Here is a 27269-nt window from a genome sequence, read left to right as displayed (position 1 = left end):
TCCTGTTGTTTATGAAAGGTGGCAAAGACAAGGACTTAAATCATGGTCACTAGCTTATGTAAATAAGTTCCTGGCATTGTAATGAATATGTAAACGATTTCCCAGAAAGTTAATGAATAGGTCTGAGTTGCTTGTATAAAGAGGGGACTGAAAAACCCCCTTGGGGTGCACGACTTTGGTGGAGCGATCCCCAATAAAGACTAAAGATAACCTCCACTCACTCGAATATTGGTGAATGATTCTTTAAATCGGTCTAGTTGAAGATGCCCCTGCTTCATGCAGGGGGGCTGGACTAGGGCACCTTTAAAGGTCCCTTCCAGCACAAACCATTCTATGATTCTGTAAACTACCACTGTCATTCCAGCCACGGTGTATTTATATATACTTGAGGAAGTCAAAGTCCTTCACGACTGAAATTTTACTCTGAAAGTTCTGAATTGCCTTGAAATTCTCAAGAGCTTTTCTCCAAAACATCCCTTCCAGAGATGCTGATATTCAGGTCCTGGACCCAACACCGTACCTGAGGTTGTTTACAGCAGGGCAGCAAAGTTTTGTAGAACAAGTGAGGCCAAGAGACTGCCCAGACACATTCTCCTCCATGTTCTCCCAGACCCATGTGGCAGCACCTTCAGAAAACACTTTTCTGTTCGTTCCCGATACAGTTCTAAACATCTCTAACAAAATTTCACCAGTGTCCTCCCCCCTGAAGCAGTGCTGCTGTTACCACAGATAGCAATGCAAAGATGTTCAAAGGAAATGGTCTGAAACACTTGGAAGCTAAAGGTCACAATAAGCAGGAAAAGAAAATACTTTACCGTGTACATGAGACTGCTCAAACTTTTTGCCGGTGCAAAGTGGAAATTTCCAGCTACCTGCAGGAGACAGTCATCTTTCATTAAAAAGCCTGAATCTACATAAACAAAGCAGACATACCGGCGGTTGGATTTTAAAATTTTAGTTTAAATAAGATAGACAATAAGCAACTCATTGTCATGGGTGACAATACCAGCAAATATTGTCCTAAAAAAAGAGATGAATTTCCCCTCTTCCTCACAGGCAGTCATGTGGAAAGCCATCATCACATACCGATGTTGACAACAACTGTTCTATGCAGAGTATTTTAGCGGACATAAAAATGAGAAGAAGGAATCAAGTCTACTGGGAGGGAACTAACTGCTGCTGTGGGAAATATCAAAAGGTATCACAAGGTATCACAGAAACGGAGTGGAGGAAGTAACTGGGAGGGTGAGCAGGCAGGGTAAGAAAACCCTTAATACAATAAACAACAGCGGTCCTATGTCTGCACCCATGAAAACAAGCCGTGTTCAAAAATAAAGCACTAAACCTACCACCAAAAAAACCCCCACACTCCAAAATCCCCCAAAAGACAAAGGTTATTAAAGTTTTAACCTTGAACATGAAAAGGATATGGATATGAGGTGTCAGTCCTCCCTGACACCCGCTAGCGATCATACACACCCTCCCCTGGAAGATTTCAATGCATCAAGCTCACACGCTACATTACACCTCTGAATGTCCGTGCAAACCTGTCGCGTATGTTAACTGCGGACCTGATGAGAATGGAGATGTGCAAAAGTGCAAGTGCCTAACAATGGCCCCCAGAAATTTCCCTAGTGACGCCCGCCCACCCTTGGACCCTTGCTACCCACAGCACTCCCCTTTGAATCTCTCCTGCTCACCACACTTTGTGGCAAAGGGTCCTGTAATGGTTCAGCACCCACGATGATGCTCAAAACACGATGTCTGGCTTCATGAGCGAAAGGGCGGGGTGTGTTTGGTTTTGGTTTTGGTTTTCAGAAATAAAGAATGTTGTCTCCAGGAATAGTACACAAAGATGTAAAAAAACCTCCAGATTTTGAAATAAAGTAGTAAAAAAAAATTACCCTGGGCCTGACTGCTAGAATGTACTTGGGTACGTAACCTGCACATCCCAGTGTTTTGAGCTCGGTAACCTGCCAAATGACAGGGTAGTTACGTGGTCATCTGGCGTATCTTGTACTACCTTTTCATACGCCAGTTGCAAACAACATCTCTTTAAGCATCTTCAACCTTGACAACTCCAATAGTCTTGCTTCCACTGGTTTTCTAAAGAAGGGAACATTTCACTCCCCCCAGCACCTCTGCTGACGAGTTGTTGGTTACTGTTATCTCCAGCACCCACCGGTGGTCTCTCTTGTGAGACTAGAAGGGCAGGCGGGACAACCTCACCTCAAAGAAGCTGCCTCTCCCCCTCCAGAAACCTCGGTAAAAAGACTCACTAGCTAGATGGTAGAAAAAGCTAAGCTTCTCCAGCCAGCCCACCTCATGAAACAGGGAATCAGCCCCTTCCCACCCTTTTCCTGACCCTCCTACTGAACCCCCCTACAGGCACAAGTACCTCGCTGAGCCCAGGGGTTATTACAGTCCTGTGAACACCTAAAGTTGGAAAAAAGAGCAGAGTGCCCCGACTGTGCCTTCTGACGCTCATCACCACCATGCAACAGGCTCACGGCAAAACCCATCTCTCACCTTGTTGACCTCCAGCAAACCGTACGCTCGGCAGCCCTCGTTCTTCTGCTCTTCCATTTTCTGGCTAAATCCCTCCCTCTTGCACTGCTCTACGCTATCCGGGTTCTCGAAGGCCCAGCCTCGTCGCCTGTATGCTTCTCTGACATCGTCACAAGTATTGCAGCACCTGCAAGAGCACAAACATCATCTTTACAGCGACAAAGAGACACTCCAGCTCAGGACTCAAATCCCCGGTGGATTTTGTTTCAAAGCGGCAAACTTCAGGAACTGGACACTGAAAGGTGGTCTAATGCTCCTGAAGGAGCTTGAGCTTCCTGATGTACTTTTTGAGATTTTGGCACGAGGACGCAAGCTGTTTTAATGCAGCGCTTAATTCTGAAGAGGGCTTTAGCTGTCCGTTCAGACAGCCAAGTCCATCCTTGGCAAATAAATTTGCCGCAGAAATGACATTTGTTTCTGTGGGAAGTCTCCCACAGTTCTGAGCAGCTTGGAACTTCCCCATGTGAGCAAAGCATCTACCTGTTTCCATTCCTCCCTCCCTCCGTTTTTAGGGAAAGACTGCCAACATCGGAGGCAAGGTTAATGGCAAACTTTCTTCATTGCTCTTCTACCCCTGGACTCACCAGAGTCTCTGTCACGCTCACCAGAAAAAACAATTGTCTGTCTCTGTTCCATGTTGTGCTGGACAAAACAAAAAGTTGAAGGCTGGAATCATGAATCCCTCAAGATGGAAACACCTCTGGGGAAGGATGCAACATGACAGATGTGACAAACTAAATTACTACAGAGACAACAATAGCAAAGGATAGCCCAGAACCTGTGGACTATCACGAATCCATTCTTACACAAATTTGCAGGTAGAAGGAATGAGAAACACCGAATGACACCCGTCATTTGTCTGAGTGATGGGTGTCTGGTCTTTGCTCCCATGAGGATGCAAAGCCTGCAGCAGAAACGAGAAGGCAAAGCCGTAACTGGGTTTTATTCCGAGACAGCTCACAGAACAGTGAAATAATTTACACAGCTCCCCTCTGGACACCAAGTAATCCCAGAAAAGGTTCTGTTTGCTAAGATACAATCTTTGTGCTACTGCCCTTAAACAGGCACGCAGACAAAACAGACAACCTAACTGTGCACGCTCTTAACAATCGTGAGCGCAGCACAGGCGTACGATAACACAACAGCTCTCACCATTCTCTGAACAGGTGCCCAGGAGGATTTCACTGCACGGACCTTCACAGACATTTTGGAAAAAAAACTCCAACACGTATGCCACATTGACTGTACCGATTCAAGCACTAAGAAGATGTAAAGGTTACCGAATGTCCTCTGACTCTGCCCCGTAACAGCTTTCACAGCGATCGGCATCCAAAGCATTTGGATCGAACACCTTTTCTTCTTCTTTCCCCAGTTCTAAGACAAAAGAGGATTCAAAGTGACGAGGCACGTCTAGAAACACCACCTTGTACTTCTGCTCTACGCACAGAAACTGTTCTACACGTGAAGGAAATGATTTTGTGTCAGAATCTGCGCATCCTGCACCCGAAGCTCACCTGAAAGAATGCGCAGGGCCTGCTGAGCTGCAAAATAAGATCAAGAAGCAGAGTAGCGTTTGCCGTCTGAAGAACGCCCTCCACAGAAAGAACCAGCCACCTGTAAGCCTTGCCGGAGCGCCGATCAGATGTTACTTGCACAAAGGCTTCGTTAAAACTTTGTCTAAAGCAGACCCAAACAGCAAATTGCGACCGATACAGGACCTGTCAGACAAACAACATTTTAAATAGCAGACAGCAGCGCATAGCGCATAATCCTGTCCCAAGGTATGTAGGGAACACAGTTACATATTGCTGTGAAACTAGATCACAGCGGGAATCTCCCAAGCGGAAAACTGACACTCAGCTCTCCAGTACAACGATGCTGACAATGCACACACATCAACCACTGGCTTACTAGAAATCTCCAAGGAATTTCTATCTTTGTCACGACTTTACGATTCTGCAAGTGTCTGTGCCACCTGTGTGTTGAATGCGCGGCCACCGTACAGCTGGGGCACAAATATGTTCTTAAATGCAGAAGGCTGCAGAGGGACTCTTAACAGAGGAGATGAGAGCTGGTGACAGCTGAAACCTGCCAAAGGGCAAGACATGCCTCCAGAAAACTCCAACAGGACCTTTGTTTTCCAAAAGCAAATACAAAAGGTCTGTAAACTTTGGAGTTCGGAATAAGCGAGCCAAGGAACTGCATGTCTATAATTTCCAGAAACATGGGTTCTTATTGGAAGAGGCTCCTTAAAACCAGGCTGTTCCACTCACAAATCCTGAAGGACAGGACCAAGTCTGCTGGATCACAGAAGCCCTCTAAGGCTCACTGTCTAGGCACCGCCGCACTACCCTCTTACGAGCCTCGAAAAGGTGGATTCTTGGATAACTAAGGCCAGGGCAGGTGATAAGTCAGACACCGCTGAGGGGACAAAATGTTATCGGGACCCTCTTTGTTGAGATTGGGAGGTGTAACAGGCGGACAGAAGTGAGTATGTAAGACATCTGTATTAGCCACAGAAAAAAAGAGATTTTAATGAGGAAGTATGAAATATGCATGAAAATCAATTGTTAACCTCACCTTATGGTAGTTATGATCAAGCAAATAAAAAATTTTAGAAAAATATACCCATTCTTAAACCACTGTATGAGACTTACTTTCTACAGCTTACAACATTCAAACAAGGTGAGAGTACAACTAAGAATTCAACCAGTATGGGTTTTGATCCTGTAATTACACTAAGAGATAGCGTCAGGAAGAATGCAGCTTAGTAATTCCTACGCTTTGTCAAAGCCGTGGTTCCTGCCATTTGAAGAACACCACCTGTACAACACACGGAGTCTTCCAAGATACAGCAACTAGTAACAGCTTTCTGAATGTAATCGGTAGCCGCCTGTCGAGTCGTCTCAGAGAGCACCCAGAGGTACTGCACACAGCTTAGATACTATAAAGAAACCACAGTACATAAAACCCCACATGCAAAGTTTCGTGCTGTTAACATGGTCCTCGACTTGCATGCAGATATGACACATGACGCTGGAAAACTCGGTCCATGTTAAAAGGAAATGAAACAGTAAATAAAAATAAAAATAAAAAAAATTCAATCCTCTATCGCCATCCATGGAAATTAATGAGATGACATCCCAGCACGGAATGCAACCTACCATAGAAATCATTAAGCTATTAACTATTTGAATGTAACTATGGTCAGGAAAAGCCTCCACATACTACTCCATAATATTTAGGTATGCTTTACTAAATTTAAGGTTAATGTTAAATAAAATGTATTTTTAACTAAGAAATTTAAAGTGCCGAAGCAGCTAAGTGGCAGAACCAGTCCCCGTCCCTAGCATAGTCCTAATCCAAGGCTGGTTTAAAACCCAGCCCAGTTAATCAGTGGGAGAACAGAGAAGCAACAGATGAACAATCTGTGGACACAGGTGCTTTCAGAAACGCAGGCGGTTTTGGAAAAATTGGTGCATGTGAATAGGAACTGCTCTTTCAAAGACTAAGCGCGCTTGAAGGAGCGTGTGAGTTAAAGCAGGCAGAAAGAAGATCACGATCCAAGGAGGAGCTTGGAACCGAGGCAGACTGGAACCGAGCAGGTGAATCAACTGGGACAGAGTCAGGTGATGGATTCACAGAACCGACAGGACCAAAAGAAACTCCTAAAAACTTCAGACATTGACTAATGATCTGGTAAGCGTATATAACCTACGCTGTATCCCTTGGCTCTCTGTCACCCACTGGGGGGGTGGCCCAGCTCTGAGTCGTGACTAAAGCAAGCCCGGCGGTAACCACGTCTGTGTGGATTTTCCCTTTACCAGACAATACTGCTATAGTTGCCATTTAAAGAACTGACTGAACATCAAGTGCTACTAACAGAAACTGATAAGAGTTTCACAAAGGTGGGTGGACACTTCCAATCTAACTTGCCACACACGTGGTGGAAATCAAACCAGCCATATCCTTTTTCCAGACAGCAGAAGAAATTGCTCGTTGCATGCAATGCAATTTGATCGCTTTCAAAATGCCTCTCCTGGATGAGGCTGTTTGCTCCCTGCAAGTTTCTCTTCCTCTCCCTTGATAATATAAGGAGTGAGAGCAACCGGTTCAGACCGAGTAATCCCAGTGGAGGCTGGCAACGCAAGTAAGGCAGGAGGCCCATATGTGGAAACAGAGAATTGGGTACAAAAAAGCGGGGTTTGACCCCAGACATTACATTTGTCACGCCACAGCCTCTGAATACAGAAAGGCTGCTAAGTGACACAACAGTAAGAACGCTATCACCTCACTTCTGTGACACCAGGAGAAGGTCTCGTACCCACCCACTGTTCAGCTCTTGGCTTAGTTTAGCCTCTCAGCTTTAAGAACAGAAAAGCTAAATCTGAGTTACAACAAATCAGCAAGTTTAGTTCATGCCAAGATGTTGCTAGGTAGGGCCTGGCGGCTGGAAGATCTCGCGCTGTACGGAAACACAGGGCCCCCCTCCGGGTAGCCAACAGCTTTTAGGTTATGATGTCAGCAGACGGAAGTGACACTGTAAACCCAGGCTATAAAGTGCCGCGCCGCTCCGCAATAAACGCCATTTGCCACCCACCACATTGGTGTCTGCGAGCTGATGGACCGCGCGGCCAGGGGTCGGCCGCCGTGCCGTTCCTGAGCCAGGTCACCGCGCGCCTGTGAAGGCAACAAGTGGTGCCGAAACCCGGGATCAATCACCTGGAGTCGGGTGAACGGCGGCCGGAGCGGCAGGACCAGCCCGGCGGGGAGGACGCTCCCGGACCAACCGAGGATGGAAGCTCTTGCGAAGGTCGGATTACAGCTGCATAAGCAGTGGGGTATTGACTGTAAGCCCAAAGATTTTACTCTTGCAGTTGCGAGACTTTTGGAGCTTGGGGTCATTGACCAGCCGGTGGATATACTCCACCCAGATGTGTGGGACAAATGTTCCCGCGCTTTATGCGATGAAACGATGTCTACTGGTAGTGGGAAAAATCTGAAAGCGTGGGGGAAAGTCGTCCAGGCTCTCAAAAAAGCTAGACACGAGCAGGAGGCCTGGAAGGCTGCCAGGGATTGTCTGTTAACCACCCCGCACGTGGGAATTGGGGCGGCTACACAAACCTCACGCCCCCCGGCTGAGGAGGGTTCCGTCGACCCTCAAAGCCGACAGAAAGGTGACGCGCCCACTCAGCGTCCGAAAGACTCTAACATCTTCAGCTCGCCCGCAGAATCCTCGGCGAACTCCTTTTGGGGCAAACTGTCTGCAGAGGCCAGGGGTGCTGAGGCGAAAGCCGAGGCTGAAAATTCACGGATCGAACCACCACCCTATGTGCCCCAAGATGGCGCCAAGCAGCCAGAAGAAGGGCGGGGCGAGACCGCCCCCGGCGGGAGCAGGGGGGGAGCGCTAGAGCTAACAGGCGCACACAGAGGGGAGGGGGAGGAGACTGGGAAGGAAAAGAGTGATTGGCATGACCAAAAAAGGGAAAAGATCACAAGCCAGGGGCAGAAAGCTGATCAGAATGACCCTCCCCCAAATCATCCTTATAAGGCAGGCGCCGCCCCAAGCGGGAGGCGGGGCGGGCAAAAAGGGAAAGACCCGCCCGATTACGCAAGACAAGGGAGGGGCCGAAGCCCGACCACATACCACCAGCGCCCGGCAGTGCGCGGTCAGTCGGACGCTGACTGCGACTCAGACTCTGCATGGGAGAATTGGCTTGCAAATACAAAGACCAAAATATCACCACTCACGGAAAAAGAAAGACATAAGGGGACAGAAATTCCTCTCACTGATTGGAGAAAAATACAAATTGCATGTGCCGATTGGGCCCCACCAGACACACTAGCATTCCCGGTCCGAGTGACGGACGGGGGACAGAGGGTCCATTCGCCCTTAAGCCCTAAGGATATACAAGCGATTGTTAAAGCAATCGCGGACAAAGGACTCAGTTCTGCCATGGTCTCCGCCCTCGTAGATGGGGTTTTTGGGGGGGATGATTTGCTCCCGTTCGATATAAAACAGACTTGTAGGTTGATTTTTGATGGGGCAGGGATGATTGTGTTTAAACAGGAATGGGAGGAGAACTGTGCGAGGCAGTTAGCCCGAGTAACCGGAGCGGATCATCCGCTACACGGCTCCAGCCTACAGCGGCTGATGGGTACAGACCCAACAATGATTACCCCCCAAGCACAAGCCCAGGGCCTGCGGGCCCATGAAGTTATGGCAACCACTCGTGCAGCTAGAGAAGCCATTCGCACAGCCTCTGGAGTTATTGCCAAGCCATCGCCACGGTCCACAATAAAACAAAAAGAAAGTGAGAGTTTTACACAGTTTGTAGATCGCCTCCAAGCAGCAGTCGATTCCTCGGCCCTGCCCCCAGAGGCAAAAGGCCCAGTTGTCGCAGACTGTTTGCGGCAACAGTCTAATCTAAAAACCAAGGCAATCCTGCGATCGCTGCCACCTGGGTCAAGTCTCGCGGACATGATTAAACATGTCGTGAGCGAGGAACACCTGGCCCCAATCCAAGTGGCCGTTCGTGCACTGGCTAGCGTGATGATATGCCCCAAATGTGGCCAACCAGGCCATGCGATGATCTATTGCCCCCAATCGGGAGACCCGCCAACGGCACTCCCCCCGCAAAACCGATCTAAAGGACCGCGTTGGGCCTGTGGAAAGAGAGGGCACTTCGCGAAGGAATGCAGACTTAAAAAGCAGGGAAACGGGAAAGGGAGGGGGCCCCCGGGCCGCACACAGCCCTCTCCCACTTGGGATGTCAGGCGGCCCCATTACACCAACCCCAGACAGGGGGGGTCACTCCCGAACCCGTTGCCCCCGAGGGAAGCAACCAACCTTATGGCCCAGCCAATGACCCCACAAACCTGGCCTCCATCCCAGGGACAGCAGGGACCACCCTGTGGGGACGAGACCCCTGGGTGGCCCTGGCAGTAAGGTGTGACAACCCGCCAGTGGTATGGGGGATTTGTTCCCTCCATAATTCCCTAAATGGTACCACCATCAGCATCCCCTTTTTGATTGATACCGGAGCAGATGTTACAGTCATTCCTGAAACGAGCTGGCCCCCACGTTGGAAATTGGAAGACGCCCCCATGGTGGGCGGAATCGGGGGATTAACCCGAGCTCGGAAGAGTGCTCACTTGGTAGCAATCACGCTTCACACAGAAAAGGGACCAGAAAAGACCATTACCCTCTTCCCATACGTCATGTCAGGAGTCCCACCCCTGTTGGGAAGGGACGCCCTAGCCTTATTAAAAGCCAGAGTGACAAATTTACAGGAAGGGCCACTGCCGCACACCCACTTCCGCCGATCAGACTGACATGGAAATCATCCGACCCAGTGTGGGTCGAGCAGTGGCCCCTGCCAAAGCCTCGAATGGATGCCCTTCTCGAGTTAGTTGACCGCGAACTACAACGAGGCCATATAGAGCCTTCCACTAGCCCACGGAACACCCCAGTCTTTGTAATACCCAAACGAGCAGGCGAGGGGTTTCGTCTCCTCCACGACCTGCGCGAGGTAAACAAAAAAATCCAGCCAATGGGTCCTGTTCAAACACTGTTGCCCATGAACTCCATGATTCCGGAGGGACAACCTTGTGCTGTCCTTGATATTAAAGATTGTTTTTTCTCAATACCTCTGCATGAGGCGGACAAGGAGCGGTTTGCTTTTTCTGTAGTGTTCCCAAACAGCCAACGCCCCAACTTGTGCTTCCAGTGGAAAGTGCTGCCCCAAGGAATGACAAATTCACCCACTATCTGTCAAATCACAGTGGATCGGGCACTGGCACCGGTTCGGCGCAGTGACCCGACTGCGACTATCATTCAATATATGGATGATATCCTGATTGCTGCACCATCAGGCAATCAGGTAGACCACCTGGTGACAATAATTTCAGAAACCCTCAAGACAAACGGGTTTGAAATCGCGAGTGCAAAAATTAAAAGCAGACCCTGTGTCAGTTTCCTGGGAATGGGGATCACAAGTTCTTATATAACACCCCCTCAAATAAAAATCCGTCGAAACGTTAAAACACTCCACAATATGCAACAGTTAGTGGGGTCTTTGCAATGGCTCCGCAATGTTGTCCTGATCCCTCCCGAAATCACGGCCCCCCTGTACGAGCTTTTGAAAGGGAAACACCCATGGGAACAAAAAGCTCTGACGACAGAGGCAATAAGCTCTCTCGACTTTATCGAACAACAGGCGTCATCAAACACGCTCGCCAGGTGGAACCCAGCTATACCACTCGATCTGTATGTGCATTTCACGGAAGGGGGGGGAGTCGGAGCGCTGGCCCAAGGCCCTCCTGAAAAAGCTCAGCCAATACAATGGGTAGTCCTGGGGAAAACGTCACGCGCTTTCTCTCCGGAAGCCGAGTGCCTCGGTAACCTCATCACGAAAAGCAAAAAACTCGCCCTAAGGCATCTGGGCATTGAGCCAGCCAGAATATACCTGCCCTTTCGCAAACAGCTCCCAACACAATCAGTGGCAATGTCAGAATATCTAGCTATAGCCCTCGCCGGATTTGGGGGGGGAAGTCCGGTATGCCACAAAGCCCCCCTGGACTCAAGTGCTAGCTATTGTCGACGTCGACCTCCCATGGAAAATCATGGACCGGCCCCAACAGGGACCAACGGTCTTCACAGACGCATCCTCAGCGACCTCAACCGCGGCAGCAGTATGGCAGTCGGGAGGAGAATGGCACTGTGTCAAAATGACCGATCGTGCAATCTCCGTCCAACAGCTGGAAGCAGCAGCTGTAGTGCTGGCATGCGGACTGTTCCCGACAGAACATCTCAACATAGTAACTGATTCAATGTTTGTGGCCAAGCTTTGCTTAGCCATGTCAGGGCCTGGCGTGTCAACATCCACAATAGCTCTGATGCTGGAAGAAGCACTTTTTTCCCGAAAGGGCACTATATCAGTTATCCATGTCAACAGCCATAACCCAATCAAAGGGTTCTTCCAAATCGGCAACGACAAAGCAGATGCCGCTGCAAAAGGGTTGTGGACACTGAGAGATGCCCGCCAATTACATGAGTCCCTCCACATTGGAGCTAAAGCGTTAGCAAAGAGATGTGGGATCTCGGCCACTGACGCGAAACATATAGTAGCTACATGTCCCCACTGTCAAAAAGCACCATTGTGGTCTAGCGGAGTCAACCCCAGAGGTCTTAAAGCCTCCGAGGTGTGGCAGACAGATTTTACGCTCTGCCAATTGCTAAAACCTCGAGCATGGCTAGCAGTAACTGTAGACACATATAGCGGGGTGATCGTAGCGACACAACACCTTAAGACCGACGCTAAGGCAACCATCCAACATTGGCTAACAGCCATGGCGTGGCTTGGCATCCCTAATCAGATCAAAACGGACAACGGTCCAAATTTTGTGTCTAAATCAGTCCAGGCATTCGCTCTGAAATGGGGTATTACTCTGATACACGGCATCCCATATAATAGTACAGGACAAGCCATAGTCGAACGGGCAAATCAAACTCTGAAATCTAAATTAGAGGTATTAGCAAAAACAGAAGGTTTTACCAACGTCATTCCCTCAGGGGACCAGGCACGCTTATTAGCGACAGCCCTATTAGCTTTAAACCAGTTCCCCAGGGGAGACGAGGTGAATAGCCCTGCCCAGAAGCACTGGGCCACTCGAGCGCTAGAAGAAGGTCCGTACGTTATGATCAGAAATGAGCTAGGAGAGTGGGAACAAGGGTGGAAATTAGTTCTGACAGGGCGAGGGTATGCTGCGGTCAGAAAAGATAACAGAATCAAATGGTGTCCACTTAAGTCTATCAAGCCAGACCTTCAGAATAAAACTAATGAAAACTGTGAGTTTTTGTCTGCAGGACCGGATCATCGGACACCCCCGTAACCCGTATACCCTGGTGACAAGAGAAGACGACGAGTCGGCAAGCGGCCTGTCCGCATCCGAGGGCTCTGCACCGGCGGAGTCCAGACAACGGCGAAACAGCCCCCGCAGGGGGGGGGGGGGCTGCGATGTTTTTGTGTGATCTCAATCTTGGGGTTCATAACGCCGTCTAGCGGCTTGTATGAACATCAGCCGTGGGAATGGGTACTGGCGAGATGGGAGGACCAGAAGATACTACGAAAGATTGTTACCCCGGGGCCCCCCGGCTTCCAAGTATATCTCTGTGACCTCATCCTCTCACCCCCCTGTTTGAACACTATAATGTATTATATGTGTCCCAGCTCTAACCCCGGCAAATCTTACTGTAACGTCCCTTATCAGTATTACTGTTCTCGCTGGGGCTGTGAAACCATCGCGTCTGGCTGGAAGGTAGCGAAACCAGACCCGTTTCTTAAGACCGGTTGGGGGCCAACAAGCTGCACCCCTAGGAGACCAAACGGGTTGGGAGGGACAGTATGCCGCGGGAAATGTGACTGCCAATATATTTTCTTAAAAGTAACCAATGAAAACGACCTGGGATGGACCATCAACAAAACTTGGGGCGTTAGATACTGGCTACCCGGCACAGATAGGGGGGGACTGTTTTTATTAAAAAACAGGAAGTAAAAAGCGGAACAGCGATTGGCCCCAATGTCGTGATCAAAAGCGATAACCAGCAAAGAAAAGAAAGCTTGCAGACTGCCATGCCCGCCCCAGCCGATCCCTTACCAACCAAGCAGGTAGTTCCCTCAAGCCAACCTAACATGAACTCTCACCATTTACCCGACAAGCCCTTTTTTAGCGCGTTAGATGCCACCTTTCGGTCACTGAATCAGTCAAACCCGGATCTCATGAATTCCTGTTGGTTATGTTATGACGTCTATCCCCCCTTCTACGAGGGCATTGCCCTCGATGCTTCCTTCGACTACTCATCAGACAGCAGTCCAACCCAGTGTAGGTGGGACACACCACGGAAAGGAGTTACCTTGAACCAAGTCAGGGGCCTGGGTGTATGTATCGGTAATGCCGCCCTAGCAAGCTGGGATAGTGCTGTCTGCGCAAGAACCGTTGCGGTTGACAAGACCCGTAATTGGCGATCCCGTCCGCACCCGGAATGTGGATCTGCCATCGATCAGGAGTAACCCCCTGTGTGTCCCTCAAAATTTTTGACGATTCTGCTGACTTCTGTGTACAAATTCTGATTGTTCCTAGGATCCTATACCATCCAGAAGAAGAAATGTACCGCTACTGGGGAGAAGCCAATAGCAGGCTTCAAAAAAGAGAAGTACTGACAGCTGTAACAGTAGCGACGCTGCTTGGTTTGGGAGCAGCCGGCACGGCCACGGGAGTGACCTCCCTGGTGACCCAGCAACGAGGCCTGTCTCAACTGCAAGCCGCCATCGATGAAGACCTACAAAAAATCGAGAAATCCATGACCTTTTTGGAGCAATCCCTCTCCTCGCTATCAGAGGTTGTTTTGCAGAATAGACGGGGATTAGACCTCCTGTTTATGCAACAAGGAGGCCTCTGTGCCGCCCTGAAAGAGGAATGTTGCTTCTATGCTGACCACACTGGAGTGGTTAGAGACTCGATGGCCAAATTGAGAGAGAGATTGGCTCAAAGAAAAAGAGACAGGGAAGCCCAACAGGGGTGGTTTGAATCATGGTTTAACCAATCACCGTGGCTAGCCACCCTGATATCCACCTTGGTAGGTCCGATTGCAATGATCCTGCTGACACTGATCTTCGGACCCTGTATATTAAACAGGCTCGTGTCCTTTGTCAAGAGCCGGCTAGAAAAGGTCAACATCATGTTTGTAGAACACCAACAACTGCTTTAAAAATGTACTTGATCAGTATTTCCCCCGATTCTCCCTGGCTCTCCCCAGGTATCCCAAGCTACACTCCATTACCCCCAGTCGTTTCCCAAGTGCCAACTGCTCAGTGTGCCTTATCTTTGTACTCTTTTTTAGAAATATTTTTACTATTTTAGCCTGTTTAGTTAAACATAGGGAGAGGGGAAATGTTGCCAGGTAGGGCCTGGCGGCTGGAAGATCTCGCGCTGTACGGAAACACAGGGCCCCCCTCCAGGTAGCCAACAGCTTGTAGCTTATGATGTCAGCAGACGGAAGTGACACTGTAAACCTAGGCTATATAGTGTCACGTCGTTCAGCAATAAACGCCATTTGCCATCCACCACATTGGTGTCTGCGAGCTGATGGACCACGCGGCCAGGGGTCGGCCGCCGTGCCGTTCCTGAGCCAGGTCACCACGCGCCTGTGAAGGCAACACCAATACACAAAATACACTATCTCCCAGAACAGATAACAAGGACCGCACGTTTTAGAAAGACAAAGTCTTGCAGTATTACCGTTAGACTGCAACACTACCAGAATCGTTCCCGGTTTGTATTGAAGTACAACAGTAAGCCATAACATGTCCAAAAATACAGAGGAGAGGTTTATGTAGCCAAGGACCACTTACTCCAACTTGTAACTGATAAATCAACTGAAATCTGTTAATCAGGTATGCATTAACACACACAAAGCAAACATAGTAAGACACAAGTTTAGGCTTAAGGGTCAAGTCAGCGGAGCCTTCCCTGGAGAGAGGCTCTTTCCTCTAACCAGCTCGTCCCGTTTCTCAGCCTCCTAGGATTTAAAGATGCAACCAAAGTCAAGTTTTGCCAGAGCAGCTGCTTGATTTCTAGTAGGAAAAGCCCGTTCACTCAGCAGCTTTGCTCCTGAAATGCATCAGTGAGTCCTTGTCCCAGTTTCAGAGGGACCAGGCAAAGACTTGCCTCGCAAAAGTACCGAGTATAATGTATATACACACACACAGGAGCTTGTCTGATCTGCCAGTGTAATACATTTGTGTCCTATAAACTTTTCAAGAGTTTGTGGTGTTTAAAATGCTGTGAATTCAGCCGTCCCTTGTTCCCATGAATCTCATAGCAGGCATACGGTGATGGAAAGACTATGCGAGCATCCATCCAAGAATGGCAGAATAGCATCTTACCGCGTCTCTCTGCTTCTGGAGTCACACAATTGGCAGCTTTATCCAAGTGTTGTTTAAACGGCTTGTGCTCGACGTCCTGCTGAGGCTCTCCTGCTCCGTCCACGGCATCGATGCTCAAATCTGAAAGCAGCAAGCAAGGAAAGCGGTCTATGAACACACAAGTGTTATGGCCTGTGGCAAGCCGAGGAAGTGAAGAGACAGAATCTTTCAGCCAGCAGGGTAAGAACGTGCCAAACCGGGAGAGCACGTACAGCTAGTGTCGAGTGACCGACAGGCAATAAAACGCACGGTGCAGCACACTAAACGGCCCTCCCAGGTAAGGGGTTTGGTTTGGTGTCCCAGAAGGACTGTTTCCAACTTCCAAGAAAGCGTTACCCTCAAAGGTAGACACGCTTAAGGCACAAAGCCAAAAGCAAACCCCTCAAAGCCCAGAACCATTCTCAGGAACACAGGAGTTAAGCCTAAAATTGGTTGAAAGCTGCCTCCTAACTCTTCCCCCACCACCTCTCCCCCTTCAACATCAGCACATTTCCTTGGGATCCCTTTTCACAAAAAACATTGAGGTCTGTCATATCGGCTTGGTGCCGAAGCACCACGATGCGCTTGCTGGCTACATGCTCTCTTAGAAGGCTGACAGCTTTTCTGCACACAACAGCCGAGGCTTCCCGTCTCCCCGGCCTTCCCACGCCCTGTGAAACGTGAGGAAGGCAAAGACCGATAACATCTCGGGGGGTCAGGAGGAAGGCAGGATGCACTACATTCAGAGCCCAACGCATTACCCAGAGGAATTACCACAGCAGAACACGAGGCAGGAACGATCGGTAGACAGGCGGATAACATGCACGGCAGTAACACCCAGTCAGACTTGCAGGACTTCCAGTCACTTCATCCCGCAACTTTGTTTTGAATTTAGTTAAAAGGTAATCAGATTCTTAACGCTCATTCTGCTTTTATAACTGCTGGAGAAAGGCTAAGACGTGGCATTGGCATTACAGTCGGAATTCAAGTACAAAATTCTCGGCAAAGCTGTGCCTTGCCAAGTGGCTTCCCAAGCAGGCTCTGGAGCCTTTCAACGAGACAGTCAAATCTGGAGTCCCGAGGGAACCCCGTGCCAGCTCCGCCAGTGCGACTGAGCTCTCTGACAAGTACACCGCCGTACGGAAATGTAAATGGGTTTGCACCTCAGGCTCCTTTACAATCTACGAAAGTGATACTGCCCGACGGGACGCGCTGCTTTAAGCGCCCAGCAGGCCCGGCTGCGTAACCACGCGGCACCAGCAATTCCTCCCCGGCCGTTGCCCGAGCCGCAGCGCAGCACTCGGAAGCGGCGGGCACACGGAGAATCGTGGGCCCTCGGCAAGTACGAAAGTTATCCCTCCGCAGTCAGCAGCCCGACTCGCCAGCACAAGGCGTATGTACAAAAGTAACATCTCGGCTGACCTTCAGTTCAGCTCCCCTTGATCTGTCAACGTGCAATTCCGGATGAACCTGGGTACAAAGGAAAAACACAAGAGCCCCGTTTCACTGGGAAGCGAGTCCAGAGGCCTCTTCCCCTCGGCTGCTCCGGCCCAGGGGCTGACTGTCACGACACAGGGTGAGCGCGACACCCGCGCTGCTGCCGCCCAAGTCACGAACCCGCCTCGCGGGGCCGCGTGCGCGGCCGGGAGCCCCGCCCCGAGGCGCCGGGCCCGTTCTGCGCACGCGCTGCCCGTGGGTGGGACGGGGCCCTCCGTTTGGCTGGAGCGCTGCTGCCATCTAGCGGAAAAAGCGGGTACTGCAGCCGATCCATCACTGCACAGTTTGCTCTAGGGATGGCGTCAAAAATCACAAATGCTGAGAAAGAAAAACAGCTGAGCAGGTTTTTCTGAATTATGGTGACTGAACTGGATGAAAGGAGGAAGCAAAAATTCCCTTTAGCAGACCCTCGGTATCACCAAGTACTCGTACAGAATGAGGCCCTCCCACTTGGCTAGCGCTAGCTAGGATAAATACTGGTAACGATTGGTTGCTGTTTCTGTCCCCTAGTCTGCTCCGAGGACTAAGTGATACGTTCCGCCTCTGTGAATATCATTAACGGTACCTGGCTTCGCTTTCCTTTGGTTGTTTCTGTGTTTTTTAAAAATCGTATTTGCGTAGGTGAAAAGGGAAAGATACGATGCTTACTTTTTAGATTAATTGCCATGGCTGAAGTTGAAAAGTCCAGAAAAATGTAAGCTGGCTGAAGAAATGGGTTGGCCTCAAAGCTGCGTCTATCTCCAAACAAGAGAAATCCTGTTTCTCCCGATGAGGAAGGATCATTGTTAAATAGCCATCACATTACCACATCGCCAACATATAATGCCTAATGTTATGTGTTTGTATATGTAACAAAATCATACGTGCATTTATTTCTCGTTCGAGAATGCTGCCTGTGGAGGGGTTCTCTGCACTGTAGTTCAGAGACCTGTAACTCGGGCTGAATTTAGACCTGAATACGCCACCTAGAAATGAATCCAGTTTTGATGCAAAAGCAAAGGGGACAGATGTTCTACTTCTTTTAGAAGTTGTTTCAGTGGCTAACTGCCTTCACTTAGATCTCAGTTTCACTTTTTTTTTAAAATGTGAATGGTTTTAGTGTTCGGCAATAGGTTCTTCCCATATGTCTTCTGCATAAATGTCAGTTCCTGTTAAAATCAATGTATAAAATACTACACCAACTAACTTAAGATGATCTCTTACCTTACAGGCAAACTTGAAGGACGCCAATTTGAAACTCTTGCATTGTGCAACCTGTTTTCCAAGCTCAACTTTTATGCCTCTTCTCTGTGTTACATACCGTTTTCCAAGAACTTAAGATTCTGAGAACTGAACTAAGCATAATATTGCAGCATCTGTCTCATTAATGACATGAAATAATGTCTCAATTCCTGTTTGTTACTATACCATACATAGATTGAAGGATGAAGTGACTCCCTTGCGTTATGACATCTCACCAACCTCTCCACCATTACACCTAAAGCCTCCTCAGCCATCGCTTACCACATACACAGTTCCCACATACGAGACAATGGGCTCCACTTCATCATCCTGATCGGGTTTTGGAGTACTGCAGTAACGCACGTTTTGTTTGAATAGGCTTTACCTGACTGCTCGACTCCCATTAACATTTATCACTGTCAAACATCTCGCAACTTGCAGGTTTGTATCTGTTGCATCTGCTTCCATATAATCAGTAGAACTACCAACAGAACTCCTTTCTGGCACCTTCCCCGCTGGAGTTGTGCATAGAGGTGTGTTTGGAACATTTTGTCTCCAGCCGAGTTCGAAAGTCAGCGGTTCCCCATCTCAGCCCAGAAGGCAGGTAGCCCCACCTCTGTGGTGTCTTTACACTGGCTACCGGGGCAGTGTGAGAACTACCAACAGAACTCCTTCCTGCCACCTTCTCTGGTCGAGCTGTGCATGGCATGTACCTGACCCTGACCCTGACCCGTTGCCTGGGGTTCCCTTGGATGTGGGGTGATGTCACAGTGCCTGGTTCCGGGTGCTGGGCGTGGTGGGGGCAGGGGGTCTGGGGGGGGGGGGGGGAGGGGAGGCAATAGGAGGGGTCCCAGGCAGGAGTGGAGGCAGAAGCTGGGATCACTTTGCCTTTGCAGTCTTTGAAATCTGCTGTTGGATGGTGTGAACTTGTTGCTGAATTGATCATAAAAATCCAAAAAAGATATTTGGAGTTGGCTGGAGGTGTTCCACACGTGGTGGTAGCCCCTGGACAACAATTCTGTGTGGCATGGGCGCCGTCAGACTCTGCTGCCCTCCAAGTGGCTCTTGGCAATTTTCAAGGGCAAGTTCAGTACCACCATCCACCTCATCCACTTTGGGCAATGACTGTAGATCTAACTTTGCAGCCACGGCAGCCGAGTTGGAGACGACCAATCAAAGGTGATACGGTATTTACAGATGGGTCTGGAAAAGTGGGAAAAGCCGCAGTGGATTGGAAAAAAATGGGCAATGGCCTTCCCAAATTGTGCATCAGGAAGGATCATCGCAAGTCATGGCGTTGCGGGCTGCGGCCTTGGCATTTCCTTATTTCCCAGGCCCTGTTAATCTCGTTACTGATTCAGCCTGTGTGGCAGCCCTCCTTTCCCAGTTGGAGATGGCTGTCCATGGCCATATCAACCATCCCAAGCTTTTTTCAATTTTTACTTCGGGAAGATATTTGGAAACGCCGTTCTCCATTCTATGTTATGCATGTTACCGCCACACTTCCCTACGCGGTTCTGCAATCGATGGCAACGCTGGAGTTGATGCTCCAGGTTCTGTGGCTCTGTCGGTGCCTGTTCCTGAGGCCCACCTGCAGGTCGTGTTAGCCCACCAATTTTATCATCAGAATTGGCGATTCTTGTATCAACAGATTGGCCAAAAGAGTCTCTCCCAGGCGGCTGCACGCAGCATTGTTGCAGCCTGTGCAGACTGTCCAAACCTTACCCCGTGCCCAGTTTTGGAGTTAATGCCAGAGGCCGTCAAGCTTTACAACGCTGGCGTTACAACAGATGTAACTCATTACAACGAGTTTGGCAGACAAAAGCATGTCCATGTCACAATAGAGACATATTCTGCTGCAACGATTGCTACTGCCCGCACAGGTGAGACCAGGCGTGATGTCACTGGGCACTGGCAACGTGCTTTGTCTGTGCTTGGCGTCCCCCTTGAAATCAGAGCGGACAGTGTACCTGCCTATAGCTCCGAGTCCGTCAGTCAGTTCCTTTCCCGGTGGGGGATCTCCAGTAATTTGGTGTTCCCCATTCCCCCCGGGCCAAGCCATCGTTGAACGCATGAACAATACTCTTATAAACGCCTGCTTGAAAATCAGAAAGAGGGAATGAGGGGAATGACCCAGAGGCACGTTCAGAGAAAGCACGCTGTGTTGTGAACTTTTTGGAAATCTCTGTCGACCGTGTGGTGCCTCCCATTGTACGATATTTTGTGCCAACTGGTGACAAGCAGCAAAAGCACCAAGGTGTCTTAGTAGGCATGAAAGACCCTCGTACCGGGCATTGGTCGGGACCGCATGGATTGTTAACTTGGGGGAGAGGTGATGCTTGTGTTTCTACAGATGAAGGTCCACGATGGGATACCTGCTCGCTGTGTGCGGCCTGAGCTTAGCGTGCCGGACCGTGGGAGCGCTGCTGCCGCCAGTCAACCCAACAACTGATGTGTGGGTCTCCTTAGCACAGCAACCGAGCACATCCTGGCTTGGTGTGCCCTTCCTGACTTGCCAACATTGTTGCGAACAAGTGAATGTATGTGGGGAATGAAGAATCTTACTGAAAGCCTTGATATCGGGGATAAGGGATTACCTCTGTACAATGTTAACCCAAAAGAAGCTGATTTTGTTTGCACTTTGAGTGTCGATAGTTGTCTTTATGTAGATGCTAGTGTAGTAGGAGGCCATGATGGGACCATGACACCCACATAAATCAACACGTGAACATGTTGATAAGCATCGTGCGCTTAAACGCAATATAGCTTTGGATGAAGCAGGTAATGATGTAGCTGATTTATGGAACTGGCGGGAACGTATTGCAGCGGTTCTTCTCTTCTCCGGAGCAACAGCAGGGAAAGCATTCAAGAGTTAAATCTCCCTGTTAGGCAGTTAAGAGCGTGAGTTGAAATTTGCCGCTGCTTTTTGTTGTTGGCTCAAGGACATGGCTGTGAGGGTTTTGATGGTATGTGCTGAATGGATTTTAGGCGCCCCATTGCAGCAACATGTTAACAAAATCTGAGAAAATTTCAGCCTTTTTGGCATCCATTCACTCGATTGGCAGTATTGTTTGTTTGCTATTGCCTTGGTTGCCGTCATGTTTGCAAGGGCCCCGCAGAGCATGACAAACCTGGTACTAGCTGTTCAAAAACAAAAAGGGGGGAATTGTTGGGGTCTGCAGCGGGTCTGCAGACAAGTTAGTTGACTTCAAAGACTTAGCCCTGTACCTTTAAGACGGCCACAAATTGTCAGGTATGTAAACGGGGTGTGAAGAATCGGAACTTAGAACCGCAGCATACGGGCACCTACAGCAACAGCAAAGAGCAGGCAAGAAGAAGGACGCAAAAACCTGTCAGGGTCTGACACCTGCACTGTCTGAGATACATAAATAGTTTGTATAAACAATAAAGGCCATTTTGTCTGAACCCAGCCACGCAGACGTGGTGTTTTTTCAGTCCGCCTCGACTTGCGTCACCGCAGACCTCATCAACTCTGGGGACATTTTGTGGACGTTTGATGGATGTTTTACAGGGGCGGTCCATAGGCTAAGGGAAGAAAAGGAACCGAGGAGGAGGAGGAGGAGGAAAATGAGAAACAAGATGAAGAGGAGGAGGAAGAATAAGGAGAAATTGGAATAGGAGGAGGGGGAGGAATGGCATGAGGAGGAGGAAAGAGGAGCAGAAGGAAAAGAGAGTGGGAAGATCAAAATAGGGCAAGTAGGAAGCAGAGGAGGAGGAAGAGAAGGGGACAAAACTTCCAGGAATAACAGGAAGAAATGGGCAGCTAGCAGGAAAAGGAGGAGGTGAAGGAGCAGGAGGAAAAGGAGGAGGAGGAGGAGGAGGAAAATACCCCCAAACTCTCCATTGTCAGCCCATCAAAGGTCGAAGATGGAGCACCTGCTACCTCTGCCGCCTGATCAACGGTCCCACGTCCCTGCCAGAGCCTGAACGCAAGGAGGGGAGCTCAGCCTCCACGGAGGCCACTTAATCCTCCCTTGTCCCCTTTCCTCTGCGCCTAGGAGGTTTCACTGCCAGTGTTTGGCCCACCTCTGGTGCTTGGCCCAACTCTGTGCTTGGACTTTTGCCCTGGGCTGGCTGCTCACAGGTGGTTAAAATGGTTTCTGCAGCAAAAACATCGCGGGAGGCAGAAGGTTTGTGTCAGACTGGGCAGCGGGTGACTGGTGACTGTCACAGTGGGTGGTGGGGTCAGCAGTGGCCGCATCTTTGTGATGTCACACTAGGTCTGTGACACAGGCCACGCCGGGGTACAAAAGGGGGTGTGGGGGGGTGGTTCACACACTCTGGAGGAGCATCTCTGGGGTGAACACACGGAAGAGCGTCCCACACAGCTGTTGCCATGAAGGGGCGACCCACTACTATGAGGCAAACCAAGATGGACTTCTGGGATGGGATGAAGCCCATCTTCATGATGCCCAGCATCACCCACAGAGGTGCAAGCACCCCAGCCAGCGCAGGAGCCTTGTCAGGACTGAGCGCTGTGGCGTTGTGGGGGTGGGACACAGGTAGAGCCAGGGGACACGGAGCGTGACCTGGTTTTCCTTTGCTTTCCAGAGCAAATAATCATCTGGGATGCGGTGGCCAGCTACGTCCGACAACAGCTCTTGCTACGCAAGGTAGAGTGACCCCCGCATCTTCCTCATCCCCCCGGCTTCCCTGGGGGGACCCTGTGGCCGTGGAGCTTGGGCCGCAGCTGCTCTTTCCCTCCTCAAAAAGCAGAAAACTCCCCCCCCAAAATCCCCACTGGGAGACAAAATAGGTCTCGGGCAAGGGTGGTGTCACCTCGGGTAGGTGGTCTTCTACCGCAGGGCTGATCCGTTGTTGGAGAACCCTGGATGCCCTTGAGCGGCTTCTGCCCCCGAGTCCCGCTTTTTCCAAGGAAGAAAAGGAAGGAGAGGACTCGGCATCTCCTCCCCAAAGCTCTCCCCACTGTCCCAGCTGGTGCCTCTGATGAGCGGGAGGTGGCAGGGCCTGAGGAACCATCCTGGGGTGGAGCCAACCCCCAGCTCTTCCCTCCTCACCCGTCATGCCCTTCTCCTCTGCTCCAGGGGGTCCGAATTCCCACCCTCGGCTACTTTGACATGGTCCTCACACAGCTGCGGGTTGGGACGAAGACTGCCACTCTCCACAAGCCCGTCTTTTGCCTGTCCAGGGTCCTCAGGGACATCCACAGCCTGATGGACAACAGGGATGACCTGTCTGGTAGGACAACAACTGCACGGTGGGGGTGAAGGGGAGGGGGGTTATCACATCCCTTGGCCAAAAGCAAACTGCCCCCTCTGCGAAGGTGGGCCGCAAACAGGACGAGGGCAGTAAGAACCCCTCAGGAAGGGCCACGGGGTCAGCGCCCTCATCCTTCTCGTGGGGTTTTTCCAGACAATAAGGTGTTGGAGCCTGTGAAATACATCAAGGTGGCCACGGGTGCCGACGTGTCCCGGCGCAAAGTGGAGATCTGCATCCTCGGCACCACGTCCCTCCTGTCCCAATGCCTGGGGAAGGGGAAGAACGTCGCGCTGGTCCTGCGGGACATTGGGCTGCTCCTCATTGAGGACAGGAAGGTGGAAATGAGGTTCTACTACGATTTCCTGGAAGGGATATATGGGAAGAGAAACCTCAGGATGGCTGCATTGTCGGTGAGCGTTTTGGATTCCCCGTGGCTCCACCGGCTCCTGCCACCATGAATTCCTCCGTGATCGAGTGCCACGGTCACGTTGAAGGCGTCCCAGCATCTCCATGTTCCTCCACTGCAGGCTCCCTGGCTGCTGGACAGGGTGGTGTCCCCGATGGTACCTGCTGCTTCCTTGACTCGCAGCGGATGCGTCATCATCTTTCCCGAGTGAGTCCTTCCCCCAGTGGCCTCAGGGGTCCTGCCACGGCTCTGCCCCGTCGTCGTTCCTGCCAACGGTGGGATGGAGGAAGGATCTGAGGACACCAGGACACCTTTCCTGGGTGACCTCATTTCCTGGGGTGCTCCTTGGGGATGGGGGATGGATGATTTTGGGGGGAAAACCCGGCTTTTACAGTGGTGCTGAGCTCCAGCTGGGAGCAGAGCGGAAAGGGCTGGTGGCGCCTCTGGTCACGCCACTGTCACCTCTTTGTCACCAGGTTTGAACTGCAGCTGGCGCGCAAATCGCAGTCCAAGCAGCCTCTCAAGGTCATGAGGCATGCCCTTGGTGAGGGCATGTGGAAGAAAGAAGAGGACCTGCCGCCCGCGGGGCAGGCCGCAAAAGGTGAAGCAGCTCCCGGCTCCTTTCCATAGCGCGGGCGAGCGGTGTCTGGTGGGAAAACCCACGGCAACAACGGTCAGACGCTGGCGCCAGCGCTTTGGGCCACGCTTGGCTTCGGGAGTGGGGCGGGACGCTCGGGTCCGTGGGAATGACTTCAAATCCCCTCTCCAAAAGAGACTCGCCCACATGGTCCACCTCCCCTCTTCCAAACCCCGGCGCTACCGGTGCCTTCGGCGGGCGCTGGGGAAAGGAATATACTTATATAAATACATATATTTGTATGTTTATGTATTTATTTATTATGTAGATACAAATATATATGTAATTAATATTTATTTTAAAAATATAAAAATTAGAAATTAGTGATTTTATTAATAATATTAATATTTATAATATTTATATGTTATATAATATATTATAATATATATAATAATATATTCTATTTATTTAGATAATATATATTATATATTATTAATATATATTATGTAATATATATAATATATTATATAAATAATATTATATTTATTTATATTTAATTCTATTTATTAATATTAATTAAAATTAATGTTATTTATTATAATATTAATATTAAAATTAATGATATTAATATTAAAATTAATCATTTAATTAATGATATTAGTATATTTTAATTTAATATGTTATTAAATATAACTATTTCTGTTTGTATGAATATAGAGAATATAAAATATATGGTATATAAATAATTTAAATAATATGAAATGTAAATATACATATAAAGATATATTACATATATATGTAAGGTATAAAAAATGGAAATTAAAAAGGGCGATGGAGCATGGGTTAATCCTCGTCCTTTCCACATCAGAGCAGACGGGTTCGCCCGCATCCCTCAAGCCCTGCGCTGGTAAAAGCGGCCACCCTAAGGGCTCCTTGTGTCCAAGCAGGGAAAAAATTTGGTGTAAATCCAAGGGTTTTAGCTTTCGCACCTTGCAGCCTCCCAGCTGCCAGCGCCAAGCGACGCTGAGTGATTCGCGTCCTTCTCGCCGGTGTTGAGGGGGCAGGGGATGGAGCGGGACGGGCACCCAGGATGTTTTGGGACCAGGCGTGAGCACCGCTCCGCATCATGGCGACACTCATCCTGACGAGCTTTCTCCTTCCCGTTCGCAGCGGGACCTCCTGGTTCCAGCTCGGTTGCTGACCAACCGGAGGAACCCGGCGGCAGGGCGTGGGCGAAGATGGGGACAAAGCACCGTGTGGGGTGAGTCCGGGGGTTCAGGGCCAAGGGTCTGCGCCGGGTTCGCTGCCGACCCAGCGAGAGCCCCCAGCCCTTCTCGGGTTCACCGATGCCTGACAGTGGCGCACGGGGGGGGCACGATAGGGCTGGGGGAGCCCCCACTTCGCGGGGGGGGGGCTCCTCTCCTGCCCTTCCTGAGCGCACGGGGGACACGGGGACAGCGCGTCAGCTGAGGGCGCCAGCTCGGGGACGGGATTTTGCCCCCAAAGCCACCACGGCCTTGGGCCAGCTCCTTGTTCACATCCTTCCAGGCAGCTGCTGGAGATCCGGGGGGCCAGGTCGCAAAAACCGACGATGAGGAGCCAACCCGAGAGCAAACTCGCGGGCAAGGGCCAAGCACAGGCGGCAAAACGGCAGCGGCGCAAGAGGAAAGGAGGAGAAACAACATCCTCCATCGGAAGCAAATCCAACGCTAAAACAAGCACATCGGTGAAGCCGGAAGTCTGGGTGCCCGAGGAGCTCGTCTGCAGCGCCCCAGCTCCGCCGCCCGCAAGGGCCAAGCCGGCACAACTACAGCAATCCAGACCTGGAAGGTTCTGGATGGAGCAGAGAGACGCGCGGAGAGGGGCGGCAGCAGGGTATGGCCTCACGACCCCCTGTGTGATGATCTTGACCTCCAGCCATCCCAGCTGACCCAGCACTGCGCCCCGAGGACCAAGCCGGTGGTCTCCAGGATGGAGCGATGGGGGCGAAGAGCTCACGGAGCCTCACGGTGCCACTCAGGGGGCGCCTCGCTCTGCTGGCGGGACCCCTCCGGCCCCCCGGCGTGGGGGATGGGGGCAAGAGACCAATCAACCCTCAGAGCTGCGGAACGGCGTGGGGGGCTTCATCGTCTGCAGCGACGCCTCGCCCATGTGATAGGATGCGCTTGACCCCCAGCTCCTCCCTCGACGTCCTTGGCGTGACCTTCCCAGCCCCCGGCTCGCGGCCCAGGGGGCGACGCTGCCCTGAAAAGCGCTGAGGGAAAGGGTCGCCGGTTGGTGGTTGCTTTTTTTTCTGTCGCATGGTCCCAGCCGCTTCCGAGCCCTTTGCGCCCCCCGTGAGCCCCGCGCTTCCCTGCCCCCACCCGGCGTCGCTCGCCCCCCGGACCGGCAAGGCGTGAGCAGCAGCATCCAGACAGTACAGGGTGCAGCTGCGTCGTGGCGGTGACTCCACTGTGCGCGGGCGCCCGGCCACTGTCCCGGCACGTGTGAACTTGGCGGGTGGCGCCCTGCGCTCGGCGTGAAACAAAATGTTGACACGCAGCAGGCGCGTGAGCTGATTGGACGCTTCGCCGCTCCAGCTCTCGGGCCACCTGGGCGTGGCGGAACGGCCGCCCTCCACCGCGCCCCCCTGTTTATGTTGCAGCGTAACAGGAAGATCGTAAAATAACGGCGTTACGTGACCGCGGCCGGTGCCGAGGGCTGCGCCTCATCGCCCTGGAGTTACAAATCTAAAGTGCAGGAATGTAAAAATCTACAAAGTAAAAAATCTAAAAATCTACAAGGGAAAAAAAAT

At 50.6% G+C, this 27269-nt stretch overlaps 2 protein-coding genes and 1 long non-coding RNA gene across 4 annotated transcripts; 2 read left to right on the top strand and 1 right to left on the bottom strand.

Annotated features, from left to right (window-relative positions):
• Window positions 1-18526, bottom strand: LOC119142004 (endoplasmic reticulum-Golgi intermediate compartment protein 3-like). The gene is given in 7 exon segments (XM_037374712.1): window positions 1-845; window positions 848-872; window positions 2530-2695; window positions 3849-3942; window positions 15516-15635; window positions 17151-17320; window positions 18492-18526. Coding segments are annotated over 7 exon segments (678 nt in total). The 3' UTR covers window positions 1-777.
• LOC119142005 lies at window positions 6472-14696 on the top strand. The gene is made up of 2 exons (XR_005102127.1): window positions 6472-7004; window positions 14531-14696. It is a non-coding gene; the product is annotated as an uncharacterized LOC119142005 (long non-coding RNA).
• On the top strand, window positions 18364-27269 carry LOC119142006 (coiled-coil domain-containing protein 81-like). Of its 2 annotated transcripts, XM_037374714.1 has the most exons (8): window positions 18364-18692; window positions 22824-22885; window positions 23318-23471; window positions 23646-23902; window positions 24020-24105; window positions 24375-24499; window positions 25646-25736; window positions 26024-27269. In XM_037374714.1, exons 3-8 carry the CDS (start codon window positions 23351-23353, stop codon window positions 26403-26405), a joined length of 1062 nt encoding a protein of 353 aa, XP_037230611.1. In that variant the 5' UTR covers window positions 18364-18692; window positions 22824-22885; window positions 23318-23350; the 3' UTR covers window positions 26406-27269. The 2 variants fall into 2 exon arrangements, with proteins under 2 accessions (XP_037230611.1, XP_037230610.1); XM_037374713.1 differs by lacking the exon at window positions 18364-18692 and having other exon boundaries at window positions 21908-22885.

The sequence above is a fragment of the Falco rusticolus genome, unplaced genomic scaffold (genome assembly GCF_015220075.1).
Source record: "Falco rusticolus isolate bFalRus1 unplaced genomic scaffold, bFalRus1.pri scaffold_149_arrow_ctg1, whole genome shotgun sequence".
In the NCBI taxonomy this organism is placed as follows: Eukaryota; Metazoa; Chordata; class Aves; order Falconiformes; family Falconidae; genus Falco; species Falco rusticolus.
The sequence above is the reverse complement of the archived record's forward strand: the minus strand, read 5'-3'. Positions and strand labels throughout refer to the sequence as shown.

Excerpts from the sequence above, each read along its gene's own strand:
- LOC119142006 (XM_037374714.1), top strand. The coding sequence starts at position 23,351 with ATGGTCCTCACACAGCTGCGGGTTGGGACGAAGACTGCCACTCTCCAC. Across the intron at positions 23,472-23,645 it reads CAACAGGGATGACCTGTCTG|ACAATAAGGTGTTGGAGCCT; the intron begins GTAGGACAACAA and ends GGGTTTTTCCAG. Across the intron at positions 25,737-26,023 it reads GGGACAAAGCACCGTGTGGG|GCAGCTGCTGGAGATCCGGG; the intron begins GTGAGTCCGGGG and ends ACATCCTTCCAG.